The following is a 15,223-nucleotide window of genomic DNA, read 5'->3' as shown; positions in this document are numbered from 1 at the left end:
CCCGCAGATGGGGCATCAACTGGCCCATTACAGTGCTGTGGAAGGCACCCCAGCTGCTCTCCCTTTTCGCGGCTGCAGCTGGTACTGGATGCTTCTGGGGATGGCTTCTCCTCCCCTTCTTTCTCCTCAGGGCTGGCAGTCGTTCCTCTTCCTGATGTGGGGGGTTGTAGTCAGGTGACACGCGCCCGACCTCACCAACAGCAAAGCACCACTCCTCCCCTTTTAGGCAGGTTATGCAGACATTCATCCCTTGTTTCCCCCTCTTTTCTCGCTGCCTCCCTTTCCTTCACATTTTCCACACACAAAAATGAAAATAATTTATCTTTAAAAAAAAAAAGAAGTGTACCCGCAGTACCTGCTCTGAAAGCGCTGGTGTGTGCGTATTTATTAAACAAAAGGTTTGAACAAAAATAAACCAAACAGTTTTACAAACCGAGCCAAAATAAAAGGTTGAAACAAAACAACTCCCGAACACAAATATCTCCCTCCACCCAAAACAAGTACTGTGCTGGTGCTTCACAGCACGAGAAGCAATTGCTTTTTCTTTTCTTTTTACTTTCGTTTTAGATTTTCTCCCGCCTCAATCTCGTTCCTTCTCTCAAACACTAACTAACACAATCTAACTTTTTTGCATCACAACAGGGGTGTGTCACTGTTTTGTGAATGTTTTTTTTCTTACATTTGCATAACATTTGCCTATCTACATACCAGACACACATGTGATTAATAAAGAAAAAAAAATCTATTTCTATTACATGTCTATTTCTATTACAAATGATCTGCATCTGTAGTCGTCTCCAAGCAGTCACAAGTTGCTACAGACTTCACAAGATGCAAGTGGTTAAAGGCGCTCTGACTAAGCCGGGGCAGACACCCACTATCATGCCCCTTTCTGTAAAATTAGTCAAAGCAAAGGTTTATCAGAGAACTAACAGCTAACTTCTCTGGGCTGTTTGCACTCCATAGTCTATTGTATGGCAGCTCCCATGCTTAAGCTCCCTTACCATTGACTGAAGTGACCACCTCACACAGTATACCTAGTTAGTTCATTTAAAAAAAACAGAGAAATGTAAAAAACAGATATTTAAATGACATTTATAGCAACTTAAAATCACTTTTGTAGGCTATGTCCTACAGCATGCTGTATGTTTTCTTTCGCTTCTGTACGAAATTGTAGTCTTGATGCTTATAGGGAGAAATAGAAAACACAAACACATGCAATGTGACATATTGTGCACATACCTGGTGGAGCTTTAAGCTCATCCTCACACCTGGGACAACAACCTTCTGCAGGAGGTCCATGTCTGTAAACACCCACTCATCTCTTGCTGCTATGCGGAAATCTCCTTTGAACAGTGCGTTGAACCCGTGTAGAAACGATTGCAAGCTGCAACAAAGCGTGGAGTTTAAAAAAGTTTTTAAAATACGCAGCATGTGTCAAATTGAATTCTTGTAAAACAACCAGTGAGAACTGAGCAAGCATACACCCTACAACTACTTTGAAAATATCCTTTTCACAGTGTAATGGGTGCTGAGCTACAGAAGTGACTAATAGGCTTGGCACGATGAGAGTCAGAAGATCTTAAATTAATCTGTGACCTTCATTATTACCTCCCCTATAAAAGCTTTGCTTCTTGATTTTTGCAGTTGAAAATAATTTGACCATGCGTATGCCACATTTACAATCTGTGATTTATCCTGCCTACCTGTGCTTTTAACATGATTTCACTGTGCTTTGCTTTTACGACAGCTGTTGTTGAAATGGTTAGAAGGCTTTAAAGCTTGTAGTAATTCTGAAAACTAGTTAAGGAGTGTATTCTGTTTGTTTCAGTATTGAGATCTTTTCTTGATGGTTACATCCACTTCAGATGGTTACCTCCACTACATCCACAGTTTCCTAGTTTCCCAGGTGATCATTGCCTTTGAAAACTGGTAGGATATGTTAGACTTGTTTAGATCTCAAATCGTCAGCAGTCACCTGTGCAATCTGAAAGGATGTCTTTGAATATCTAGGCTGTTAAAAAGCTAAAAATGAGTAGATGGCCAGGTTTGATAACTTTTACAGCTAGAGTTTCCCAGGCCCTTCGGGAATGACATACCTGACATAGATGCACAACAAAGTAATATATCCCATGTTAAGTATTTATGTTCAACATTGACATTAATATATAACATGAAGTGCTGTATAACATTAAGTATTCATATAGATCCAGTCTCATTCTTAAGGTTTACCTGTTGGACATGTTGTGAGAGGCTGTCCCTAGGGATCTTCTTCCAAGAACACAGAGGGCAAAACACAAAGTTACTAAAGGAGAGTCTTCGTCGCTGTCCACAGGCTGCAGGATTTAATTAACAGGATTAAAAACGTGAGTGCCTCTCTTTTTTTTCTTTGAATTTACAGTACTTTGTTGGCATTAGTTTAACTTCCTGTTTGAACAAATTATAAGTTGTAGTATTTCAATTTAGATGATGGCCTTCTATAGTGAACTGATCTTCAAGCATGTGACACCTGCCATGGAAACATTGTAGTAATAATCTGTGACAAACCAGTTTCTAGTCAGATAACGTCCTCTCATGTGCAGATGATGCAGGCCAGGTTAAGTAAACTGCATATCGCAATGACCTTGTTTTTTTTCACGGAGTAAAACGCGTCATACTTAGTCATTTTTATAGCTGGCCATGGTTACCACTGTAGGTTTTGCAACACCTTTTGCTTCACAAGGTTATCGTGTGTTAAAGCCACTGTTTGGACAACACACTTTTTTGTTGTTTTTAAAGCCTGACAATGGCAAAGCTACTTGTTTCTATAGAATTGCTGCAGTGATGAATAATAATGTAAATATATCAATAAATGCAATAAATATGAAGACATTTCTGACCTTCAAAATATATCTTCTAGCAACCTACACATTTTCCGACCCAAACATTGAATGAATGTAAAGTAAATGTTACACATCCAAACATATTGAGAGATACAATAGCATCGTAAGTACAATCAAAAGTAATGGTCACAATATTAAGTCTTGAACTACAAACAATGCAGAAAAATAACAACGTGAAAGGTAATACAGTTACCCTTACATTTTTTTTACACTTTAAAAGTTACAGATACATTTAATTATTATTGTATGCTTGAACTATGTTTTAAGCCTGTCAAGATACTGTTTACATCTGTTTTCTTGCTTTTGGCACTGACTCCGTGCTCCTAAATTCGCAAATAAATGAAGTTGCCAGACTGTTGCAAACGCACTGAATTTGGTGAACAGCCGCTACATACTAGAAGCACTGGTGGAAGAATCTTTTCATTCTCTCCTTATCAGGGTAATTCAGATTTATTTACAGATATTCAATTCCTTGTATAAACAGCTGCACCTTCTGTTTAATTAATTGGCCAATGGGTTCCACATAATTTAGCATCTGTTGGTAGAGGCTGCCTCCTTATTGTTTTGGTGCTCATGAATTAGTGGTCATGAAAAGGGAAGGACAACGACACTGGCTCCAGTCATGTGTGATGAGTTTCCCCAGTCCTGACCTCAAAACTCCTTGCCATTCAGTCCCGGGATGCTAATTGTGTTGAATCAAGTGGTGGTTTTGTGATGTGGACTGCAGAAGAGGTGGCTAAGGGCCTGAAAGATAGTGAAGAAGCAGTAGAGGGATACAGGCTGCCTGAATCAGGACTGAATGGCAGAGATGCAAGGAAGAAGATGTTCATTAGTCTGGGGAGGAAGAGGATTCATTTTGCTAAGCAGCATACTGTATAAGCAAGACAGGGTCTTTCTGAGATAAGATCTTGTGGAGTGATGAAAGTATGAATGCTAAAGGGTAGTTGAGCACAACTCCGGTCCAAAGGAGGTCATACTAAATACCAAATACAAATGTATTAAATTATATAATTAGGTTGAATACTTTTTTGATACCATGTTTACTTTGACTATTTTTTTTTAGTCAATAAACTCTTCTGGTAAGGGTTCATCCAAGTCCCTAATTGAATGTAGGGACTCACAGTGCTGAATCCGAAGCCAAATTGTTACTTTTTCTAATGGCTCTGGAATCAGGAAATTAAAGTATAATAGATGGAAATAATTACTAGATTATTTCATTAGCTTTATAAATCCTGGACATGGAACTGCCTCTCAATCCCAAAACATTTGGCTTGATTGTAGTCGGTGACTTACCTCATCTTGCTTACTGGCACAGTACTGGATCCACTCCAAGTACACATTACAAAAACTGGCCCGTGTTATTCCTTGTAGACAATGGACGTAATCCTCATCAATTTTCACACTGAACACAGCTGGGTCTCGTTCGATATAATGCCATTTGGTGTATACTTGCAGTGCCTCTTGAATAGATGTCTCTTTTAACCAGTCTTGAAGTTTAGGAGAGCACAGGAAGTAGTATACGATGCTCTGCAGACAGAAAACAGGGTGGAAGATTGTTTCTGAATGTATTTTTCTTTAAAATGTACTTCAAGGAAAGCACTACGAAGATAGGTTAAAGGAACTGAATTAATTTAACGAGTGCAACCGCATCTCCAATCTGTGGCTGCCACATCGTTTACCTTCCGGGTCAATGCGTTCTTGCAACAGAGTCTCGCCTTCATCCAGACTGGCCGACTTCCCGACCCTGGGAAAGAACTGTCAGACCAGCCTGTCCAAAGAATGCTGTTCTCACTGCTTAGCGCCCTCAGAGGTCGGGAGGGAGATTTACAACCAAGCATCATTTTATTTCTGTCACATTTACCTAGTCATGTTTTTGAGGCAAAGTCACTGGGATCCATTAGGACTCAACTTGACAATGGCCTGTCATTCGTAAATGTTCTTATGGTTTCCATTTTCTCAAATTTTGTCAGTGACAAACAGTAAATAATAGTGTTTTTACTGAAACTCCTATACAGTATATACATAAACCATACAACCCATAGCTGAAGACCATTGATTGAGGCTTTTATATACACAAATATAAAGTTTGTATCAAATAGTTTCTGAAATGTCACTGGAAGTTATAACAAATGTTTCAGCAAGATACTTCATCTTTAGACAACAGTGTTTATAGAACCATTCAATTATGAAGCCTGCATATGAAAAGGTCTCTACATGGTATTAGTAGCGTGAGAGGTGTTTGATAAGTATGACATACTTAAGTATGAACGGTCAGGGTTTTCTAGATATATGTAAAACTACAAGTGTGATGTACATCTATTTATTATATCCCCTTTGTGGCGGTGTAAATAGTGTAAATGTAAGTTTGGCAGGGATGGGGTTAAATCCATCCCTGCCAACAATCACAGGTGGAATGTGGCCATTCCCTAATTAGATCATTTAGTGGTAGTTGGAGAATGGCTACATGTATACAGAGAATGTGAGCGGAGCGGAGTGGTGACAAAATTCCGCTCACCGCTCATAATATCCTCCGCTCTTTCTTTCATTCTGCTCCACAGCTTGCGATTCCCGCTCCGCTCCCCCACTCCAGACAAAATAGGCATGCTCCGCTCTGCTAACATTGTATTAGAAAAAATAATAATGATAATTTAAAAAAAGCCGTTTTTTTCACTCCCACTGTGTTGACGATTGCAGATGAAAAGATTTAATGTACATTCAGAAAGGAATACTATTTCAGCTTCCTTATTATAATCGCATAGCTTGACCCAAGTAAAAAAAAAATCCCCAGCTATGATCAGCAAATAAAACTTATCTAATTCAGTTCGAAGACGCTTTTTCATTATTATTGATTGGTATTGAAAAAATGAGTACATTTAAAATAAAGTAAAAGTCAGTAAATATCATCAGGCTTTTAACAGGTTCCTACGATGTTGTGTACTCACCTATTTCGAACTTTGCATATGATTCATATCAAATTAGCTTTATACTGGGCTTGCTCGTATCTGAATATCTCATAGGTAGCGCAAAGCAACCCACGAACACATATGAGCGAGTCTCAAAGGGGCTGACGGACTACCCTGTAGTGAATGAACTGTCCTTACGAGTGCAGAAAATATAAACTGTGTTCACAGCGCTGTATTGGGGCATAACCGTAGAACTATACAAGAACAACATAGGCTATGTAATAACTGCAGACAGATGGACACACTGATGACATTTCTCACATTTTTATATGGCACAAATGCAGCTCCACAATCAGGAGAATATATATTTTGCCCTCCATAATGAACTATACGCACTCCGCTCCCTCTCTCCATATAAAAGTGGCGCTTAACTGTTAATGGCAGCTTTCTAGCCTGAGTCTCCTTTCTGACGTTATCCTGCTACACTCTCGATTTAATAAATATAGGACCAAAGAGAAACAGCATAGGGATATTCAGGGTGCTTCTGTATACTAACATTTTGTTCAAAAAGAGAAGATTTCAAAGTATTTTTGTATTCGTATTTGTAGCCATTACATCTTAGATTCAAATATCACAGCTTGTAGTTCTGTGGACAGTATTCTAAGTAGTTTTAAAAATAAATGGGTCATTCGAGACAAACATCTCATTTGCAAGTATATTCTGTAGGGACACAGCAGAAAAAACATTTAGAAAAAAAGTGGGGGTTGCATCTATTTTATCACATGCAGAAATACTGAACACCCAGAAGTGCTCACAATAAACCACTACCTTTGGCTGTTATCCTACTGTACCATATATGTTCCACGTCAATATCTTATTCAACATAAAAAACATGACCCTGTCCCTGTAAATTATTTTGCTACCAAAAAACATCACTTGGTGATTCCATGCCAAAATCTTAATAGAACTCTACTGCTAGTCATTTTAATCATTATACCAATTCTCCCCTTGTCTTTCTGGGGCTTTAGTATCTGGAGGTTTGTTAGAGAGAACAGACAAATGTGCCAAGATGTACTCCTCCCCAGTGATCAAAGATAACATGCTCTAAGTGTATGGCAGGCTCTTCATCACCATCTCCTGTTTTCCATAGGGTTCATTTTCTTTCCAGATACTGCTTACACAGCAGCATCTGTGCAGAAATCAGCAGTTATTGGTAGTCTTACACAGCTGGTGGAGCAAATAGGGATCACATTAAATGCTGACAAAGCAAAAAGAAAAGTCACAAGAACCTACCCAGAAAACCATGGTTCTCTGCACCTCCTGGAACCATGCCATTGTCTCTGTGTCTCTCTTATCTCTCAGCGGATACCCACACAGTAACAGAACACCCATGTTACACTTAGTGTCAGGAAGTGGGATCCGCTGAGTCCTGCCGAGGCAAGACCACTCGCCAGAGAGAGACATGGAGAGTTATGAGAGCTGGCTTCTGGACCCCAGCACCCCCCTGTGGCTGAGGACAGAGGGGAGAAACCTACTGGGGTCAGCCACATGAAGATCCTGGTGTATTTTGTGCTCCTGAAGCTAGATGTTCAGCTCAAGGGGATCTGCAGGCAGTACCTGGCACTCATAGTCCTTGGAGGCCATGACGGAGGTCGTGGACTGGCTCTATAAGGAGCGGGAGGTGGAGCACTCCAGATTGGCCTGTGCTGGTGCACCATGGTGCTCCTCTTGCCTGTGCTATGGGCATGAGGAGGCCAACTGCCCGTAGCTGGACTGGAACAGATACGGACCTAGAATGGAAGGAGCCCAAGGTCCAGAGCAAAGCAGAAGAGCTGCTGTTCCAGGAGGAAGAGCCGCTGCCGCTATTCCTGGGGGAGGTTCCCCTGGTGGAGTGGGGGCTCCACCCGAATATTTTTTTTGGGGGGGGAGAAAGGCAAGCTGCATTTAACCCTCAGCAGCCACTGTTGGCGCTGCTGAGGGAAACAGAGAAGGAGGGGCTGCCATACCAAGTCGGGGAAAGAGGGGCTGCCTACCTGAGAGGCAGTGAGGGAGGAGTTGCCTGCCTAAGAGCCAGAGAAGGAGAATCTGCCGTCCTGCGTGCCCAAGAGGGAGGAGCCACCTTCCCGACAGCCAGAGAACAGGAGCCGCCATCCGTAGGAGCAGTGGAGCTACCATGCTGCTCTCAGCAGCCCCTGCACATGATGCTGAGGGGAGCACGGTGGAAGCCAGTCATGCTACCACTAGCGCCTCAACCATCTACAGATCCAGAGGGGCTAGTGCCACTGCCGGAGTGCCCAAAGCTGTTGTTGCCAGCGCCATTGCTGGAGTGCCCAGCGCTGTTGTTGCCAGCACCACTGTTGGAGTGCCTCCCTCCAGTGCCACTGCTGGAGGACCCCTTGCAAGTAACGCCAGCAGTAAGCCAGGGGCTTGCACTGTTGCTGGGGCTGTCCTCTGGATAGCAGGGACTAACGGGACACGGTTTAGGGGATAGGCCGGTGGTTAAATGGGCGCCCCCGAACAGAAGCCCAGTATATAGTGTGGAGCTAGTGTTGGGTCCAGCTGGCATCAGACGACACGGTGTGCGAGGGGTTGAGAGCAGCCCTCTCCGTCTGGTATTTGATAGAAGCTAGCTGAGCCCCAATGTTAATAATATATTTGTGTTGGGTTTATAAATAACATATGGTTTTGTTTTGATTGTAAATAAAATGTGTGTGCTGGATGGCAGGGCTGGGAGGTCAGACCTCCCTGCCTGCCTAATTGAAACCCAGTGTGCAGTAGGTGGCCAGGTGTGAATTGAGTAATTGATTATCAATTAACCCTGGTCACCTGCCTTTAAAAAGGGGCTGGGAAGCCAGTCCTTTGTTCTTGCTGTGTGCTGTGTGCTGTGTGCTAGCGTGATGATTCATGACTGTGTGGATAGCCAGGGAGTGGGAACCAACTGAGGACCACAGTGTGTTTATAGTAGGGATTAATTTAGGGAATTTTAATCCCTCCAAAGTTTATTTAGTTTGTGTTATGGAGAAGGTTCCTGGTGCAGGGCCTCCCTTTTAGTGGGAGCAGCGCACGGCCCGAGCTTGGCCACCTTTTGTTTCTTAGTTGTTTTTCACACTGTGTTTTTGTTTTACATTTTTGTAGTTATACACTCTGTGTTTGTATATGTTCTCCCATACTAGGGATACCATTGCTGATACCCTAGTGGCATCCACCAACCACTGCAACTGCCTGTGACTTAATAAAACCTGTACGCCTAAACTGCGTTTTCAAATACAAACCCTGTGTAGCAATTGCTTTTTATACTTTAATTATCTCCTCACTCTCTCCCGTTCCTTCGCCCTGAACACACAACACAGAGTGAATGAAATGTGCCTCCATATACACAGTTGTGCTGGGATTCAATTACCAATTAATTATTCACTTGAATCCCAGCACGTGAACTAATCTGTGAAAACCCCGTGTTCACATATTAAAGTACTTTAAATGCACGTGAAGTGAAGTGCAATCCCCGTGCCTAAATACAATTATACATTTTAAATAACTTGTGCTACACACACCCATTTATATCCCATGCAGCCATATCTATACACCAACATTAACACACCACAAGCAACATATAACACAGAAATGCACACAGGGGCGGGGCACATTGCCACAATAACCAAAAAGCTATTGGCACAAACAGCTCAGCCATGGCTGTGTTACTTACAGGCATCTATAAAGCTTAGAAAGCAGAATATTCATCTGGTTTGCTGATGGGCATCTGATAGGTATGCTGAAATTACAGCTGCTCTGTGCTGTTTTAATCCAAAAATAATTTACAAAACTAATAACGCACTGCTCATGGCATGACTTGTATTCCCTCCGTGAATTTTAGCAGTTTAATAAGATAATACTAGTAGAGTACAATACCTTAACATAGTAGGTGATGAGTAGCTTCCTAAGGTCATACACTTGTAACATAGTAGCTGCGTTGTTCTCACTGATGCTGTAGCCTTCTAATAAGTACTTTGTCGTTGTGACCTCCCACCCAAGCCAGCGAAGATTGAAAGCTGCATTGCATGACAAAACATGGGGCAGGTGTCCAGGTTCACAGCAGCAACAGTCGTCATCATCCTCCACTCCTTCTGTGATGGCTTCCACTTCTCTTTGTTGACAGTATGTACCTAATGGGAAAGTAGCAATTCATTGAAAATGGGCAGTAATCACCAGGATGTGATGATTGAAACAGAAGATGTATATAAACAACAGGAATAATAAATGAGTTAATGGCTTCACATTTCATTTTCTTAGTATATGATTACTAACCTCTGTTTGTATGACATCATTCTGAGTGGTTCTTCTTGCAATTACTAAAATATTGTGTTTATTTTTTGACATTTCTATGTTAAGATGCTTTGACAGTAAGTCTGGGGCTGCTTTTCAATTTTATTTGCCTGCCACAGACATATGTAATGTAGGCTAGATCAGTCAAACGTGTCTTTATATTAGTAAGGAACAGTACCTTTAATCAGTATGAATCTTCACAGCCAGCAGACTCTAAGACGGCTCAAGGTAAAAAGGTACTATTCCATTTTTGTTTTACTGGATATAAGCACCGCAATATAAAGCAAAGGCTATTTTCGCTCTTACTTTGGTTATATTTTAAATGCTAAAAATGACTTTATCCTTCATTCAAAGTGAACTCGTACTGTGACATGCACAGCTGGTATTGCTGCAAGCTTCCTACATAACCATTTGTTCACTCCCAAGAGGCAGCTACTGTAGCTGTATGTTAAGCAGCTGAAGACAAGTGACTATTGGCTCGATGTTTCAGATTTAATTGATAGGGAATTCTCTATTTTTTTGTAAGTTTGTATTCATTTTAGTCAACCAACTTATAACACTTTATGTCAATATTCACAGTTTACATGATCATTAAACCTTTTCAAAAGGAAGGATGAATGGCAGTGTTCTAGGTAACATAGGGTATCACTTGACTGCTAGGGGTGTGCAGATACTCAGATTTTCCTAGTAATTCCCTTTAAGCTGTTTTCTTTTGTTAGAAGGTATTAACTGAAACTAAACAAGCCTACGAATTAAGTGTTAATTTAACAAGAAAGCTGCATTTCCCACTCCATTACAATGGAGTACAAATCAATGGCATTTAAGTTCTGCACTGAGACTTAAAAGTGAGTTTTCCTTTCCCCCGGAGTGCTGACATGTTTAGTGCTCTACCGAGGCTGTAAACTGACAATGAAAATATGGCGCAAACTATCAAATGCACTTGATTTGTCACATAAACAAGACCTTTCCTCAGACCTACCTTAAAACCCACAATTCACTGCAGAGAAGGAAATGAGCAACGTGAAATCAAAATGATTTTATATCAAAACGATAAACGAAAAGTAAGACATAATTACAGACAAAATACGAATGGTTTTAGTTATTTTGATGATGACAGGTTCTATATTAAATCACACTGTCAGATTGTTACTTATTAGTATGCAATAAAGGAAGCTAAGGGAATGGTTTGTTTTGTGTTTAACACATTTAATTATTACCTAACTTAAAGGAAAATCTGAGTATCTGCACATGCCTACGGAATACACCACCACGAAGTGTTTTATAGCTGGATTAAATACCTACAATACATATGGCATCACAAGATCCATTCCATATAAGCACAAAACAACAGAGGCTTTCTTTTCCATCTGAAATTACTATAATCATTTAAGACATTAATAAAGACTTCTAGCCAAGACTTTTTAAAAGTTTATTTTAGTACTGAAACTTTGGACATTCTAAATTGGGTAAAATAATCAGGCAATAAATTTATAGTGTTTCCAGTCGTGTGCATGGGCAGGTGGCTGTAGCTAGTTCTCAGCTGGAGACTATGATGTCTGGCTAGGTTGGTGTAGAAGTAAAATAACTAACCTGGCAGTCACATTAATAAGTGGGAGGGTTCCCCAGCTAAAGTAATCAGTTGTTTTACTGTCACTTTAGGCTGAACATGGGAGTGGCTAGTAAGATGTTGGATGAGATAAGGTGGCATCATGTCTGTCACTGGGTTTAGTCGGTATGCAGGGGTTATATCTAGGTGGAGGAATCGGGGAGGTAGAAATAAAGTAGCAGGCGCAGCAACAGCAACACTGGAAAACAATTTGACCATATTTTATTCTTTTCTATTTTACTAATGTAAAACATGTTTGAGAATTAAGAGTTTTCAGCTTGGTGATTCTACCCCCTTTCTGTTATATAATTATTTTACCCATTTTAGAATGTCCAGTTATGTTCCTTTACCCCAGAAATCCCCACAAGATCTCAGGAGAACCCGAAGGTGCCCTCTGATCCTAACGTTGAGCCAATAATCTCTTTATACCCAGGAGCTCAACAGTGGACGCCGCAAGATAAAGGTGTCCCCCGTCCCTCCTTTCCCCAGTCATGTTTTACCAGGTAAACCTCTCTGGGATCCCGGCTCAATGACACTTTAATACCAAACCATTCCCCAGTAAAGAATGTATATAGGAAAAATGTCCCAGAACTTCCGGTGACTTCTGAACCAGGATGGACGCTTAAGGGACATTCACACTGTTTTCAATGAAGCCGGTCACAGGAAGCGGCACTTAAGCGGCGCGACATAAACTACCAGCAGCCAATCAGGGGAAAGTAGGAGGCTCCTTTGCGAGGAAGAAATAAAATAAATAAAAAAATTAAAAAATCTGCCTTCATCAAACTGGAGCAACTGTATCAGCCAATGATATTCGCCGTACCTTTTTCTTTTCTTGAGGATGTCATGGACCCACAGCGATCTTACATTTTTTTCTTTCTCCGGTAGAGCGCGGGAATCGCAATTCTCTTTTTTTGTTTGCTGTTCATTGTTCCAGGTATTGTGTTGTCAGATGCACAGTACCACTGATTGTTGCCACTTTTAGTTTCTCCCAAAAAAATTTGATATGATGGGATGGCAGTAGTTGCATTTTTTAATCATGTGTATACGATAATGCTAAAAAATATCAATGTATAATGATGCCTTCAACTCACACTCTCTTTGCCTGTACCCAGCAAACCAGACAAAACTCATAAAGTAAGAAAGAAAGAAAGAAAGAAAGAAAGAAATTATTTCAATTTTTAAAAGCAACATGTTTTTATTTTATTTTAAACAACATAATTGCCTGATATTTTGGGTAATTGTGGGGGGATTACGATGGTGTGTGTGGGGGGTTAAAATTAGGTTTTATAGAGGGCTCCCGAGTGGAGCATCCATTAAAAGCACTCGTGTAGAGTGCAGGATGCGCCCTATAGTCTGGACGTCGTCGGTTCGAGTCCAGGCTATTCCTTTGCCGACCGAGGACGGGAGCTTCTAGGGGGCAGCGCACAATTGGCCGAGCGCCGCCCGGGGGGAGGGAGGGTTAGGTCGGCCAGGGTGTTCTCAGCACACCATGCACCAGCAACCCCTGCAGTCTGGCCAGGTGCCTGCGGGCTTACCTGTAAGCTGCCCAGAGCTGCGTTGTCCTCTGATGCTGTAGCTCTGGGTGGCTGCATGGTGAGTCTGCAGTGTGAAAAAAAGCTGTCGGCTGACGGCACATGCTTCGGAGGACAGCGTGTGCTCGTCTTCGCCGCACCCGAGTCAACGCGGGGGTGGTAGCGCTGACTCGGGAGCGGCGAAGATGACTCGTACACTATTAAATTGGGGAGAAAACAACAAAAAAAACTAATTGGCGACTACTAAATTAAAAAAAAAAAAAATTTGGTTTTATAAAAAAAAAAAATATAATGTTTTGCTCCTCATTACCTAAAATATTTTTTTTTACTGAAGCTTTGTGTCTTCTGCATAAAAAGAGTTTTCCCTTCCCGCTGGCATTTACTGTTTGTTGCTTGTACATGCAGCCGTGACGTAACAACAGACCGCCCACTGACTTTCCCCTGCCACACCCCTGCCGCGTTCGGTGTGAACAGTGGTCTGTGGCGACTACAGAGCGACGCACAAGGAGGCGGTATGCATGTCGCGTCTGGTGTGAACGCCCCTTAAGTCTCTTAGTTCTCACACCCCCAGCCCAATTTACACTAAAATACGCGTTTTATTTTAGCGGAGGGCACTTTTATTGATATACAGTATACACAAAATGGAGACCCCAGAGAAGAGGGATGCGTCTGCGATGGACCCCAGCACCCACTCTCCAAAGGAAAGAAAATCAGGAAGCAGCTGCTTACCGATTCTGCAGGCCCGGCAGTTGACTCCGTGGAAGAGCGTGGGGGCTCCCAGTGGAAGTGCTCTCCTGGCTGGGTGAATCTCAGTTGCTTTTGCTCAGGGATTTCATTATTGACTGTATCAAGGAATGTTTAAAACCTGAACTTGCCACTGTATTAAAACTATGTGCTCTGACTTAAAAGTTCGGTCTCACTTTCTGCAAGTGGAGGAAAAAGTAGCCACCTGGTGTCCTCTGTTGATAATGACCGTAAGCGAGTAGATATTCTGCAAGCTGCACAGCAACAGAGCAGGGACAGCATCAGTGATTCTGCTGTGGAGATTTCACTGCTCAAGTCTCGTCTGGCTGAGATGGAGGACCGGCACCGCTGTTCCAACCTGTGCCTTGTTGGTTTACCTGAGAGACTGGAAGGGGCTGACACGATCACGTTTCTTCAGAAAAACACCCCAAGATGACTCCCTTCCCTGGCCAGTAGTAATACTATTGAGATCGAAAGAGCCCATTGTATCGTGCTCAAAGGATGAAGCCACACACATTAATCTTTAAACTACACCGTTACAATGACAGACAAGCTATACTCAAGGCAGCCAGGGAGCCAGACACCCGACTCCTGCATGGGCAGAACAAGCACTTGATCTTTGTATTTATCTTGCTCTTAATTGTATTATTACTTGTACTGTGATTCTTGAAATGTATTTTTGTTTACGACTGCAAGTTGCCCTAGACAAGGGCGTCTGCTAAGAAATAAATAATAATAATAATAATAATAATAATAATAATAATAATAATAATAATAATAATAATAATAATAATAATCATCCCTGTCTATTCAACTTACGCTGCTGAACGCAGAAAGGCTTTTGCTCCAATACAGAAGACACTCAGACAACTGGGCATCAAAGTTTCATTCCTTATCCTGTCAAGCTCAAAGTTATATAGAACGGTGAGCCTGATGTGTTTAACACCCCACAGGACGGGCAACGCTTTGTCTTGGCTATTCAGAAGCGGAATGTTTCACCTATGGAATAAAGCTATTGTGCTTTCAAACATCAACGCTGGACATGAGACTTGGACTTGTGGTACAGAAATTTCTGCAGCTGACTATGTGAACTGGCTAAGCTGGGTGGGGGGCTAGTAGTGCCTTATTATTGACAGTGAGAAAGTGTTTTGGTTTAAATGCTGATAGCCATTCCTTAACTCAGGGTTTACTATTAATCTTGTTATCATTATATTTTTTACTGTTATGGGATACCTC

At 41.6% G+C, this 15,223-nt stretch overlaps 1 protein-coding gene across 1 annotated transcript in view; it reads right to left on the bottom strand.

Annotated features, from left to right (window-relative positions):
- pcnx2 (pecanex 2) overlaps positions 1-15,223 on the bottom strand; it is a 148,704-nt gene that overhangs the window by 21,459 nt on the left and 112,022 nt on the right. Inside the window, exons 26-29 of the mRNA XM_034017005.3 lie at positions 9,692-9,945; positions 4,176-4,409; positions 2,233-2,336; positions 1,243-1,387 (exon numbers count right to left, since the gene is read on the bottom strand). Of these exons, the coding sequence (XP_033872896.3) occupies positions 1,243-1,387; positions 2,233-2,336; positions 4,176-4,409; positions 9,692-9,945 (737 nt within the window). The remainder of the gene's footprint in view (positions 1-1,242; positions 1,388-2,232; positions 2,337-4,175; positions 4,410-9,691; positions 9,946-15,223) is intronic.

The sequence above is a fragment of the Acipenser ruthenus genome, chromosome 6 (genome assembly GCF_902713425.1).
Source record: "Acipenser ruthenus chromosome 6, fAciRut3.2 maternal haplotype, whole genome shotgun sequence".
NCBI lineage: Eukaryota > Metazoa > Chordata > Actinopteri > Acipenseriformes > Acipenseridae > Acipenser > Acipenser ruthenus.
This window is presented reverse-complemented; position numbering and strand designations above follow the sequence as displayed.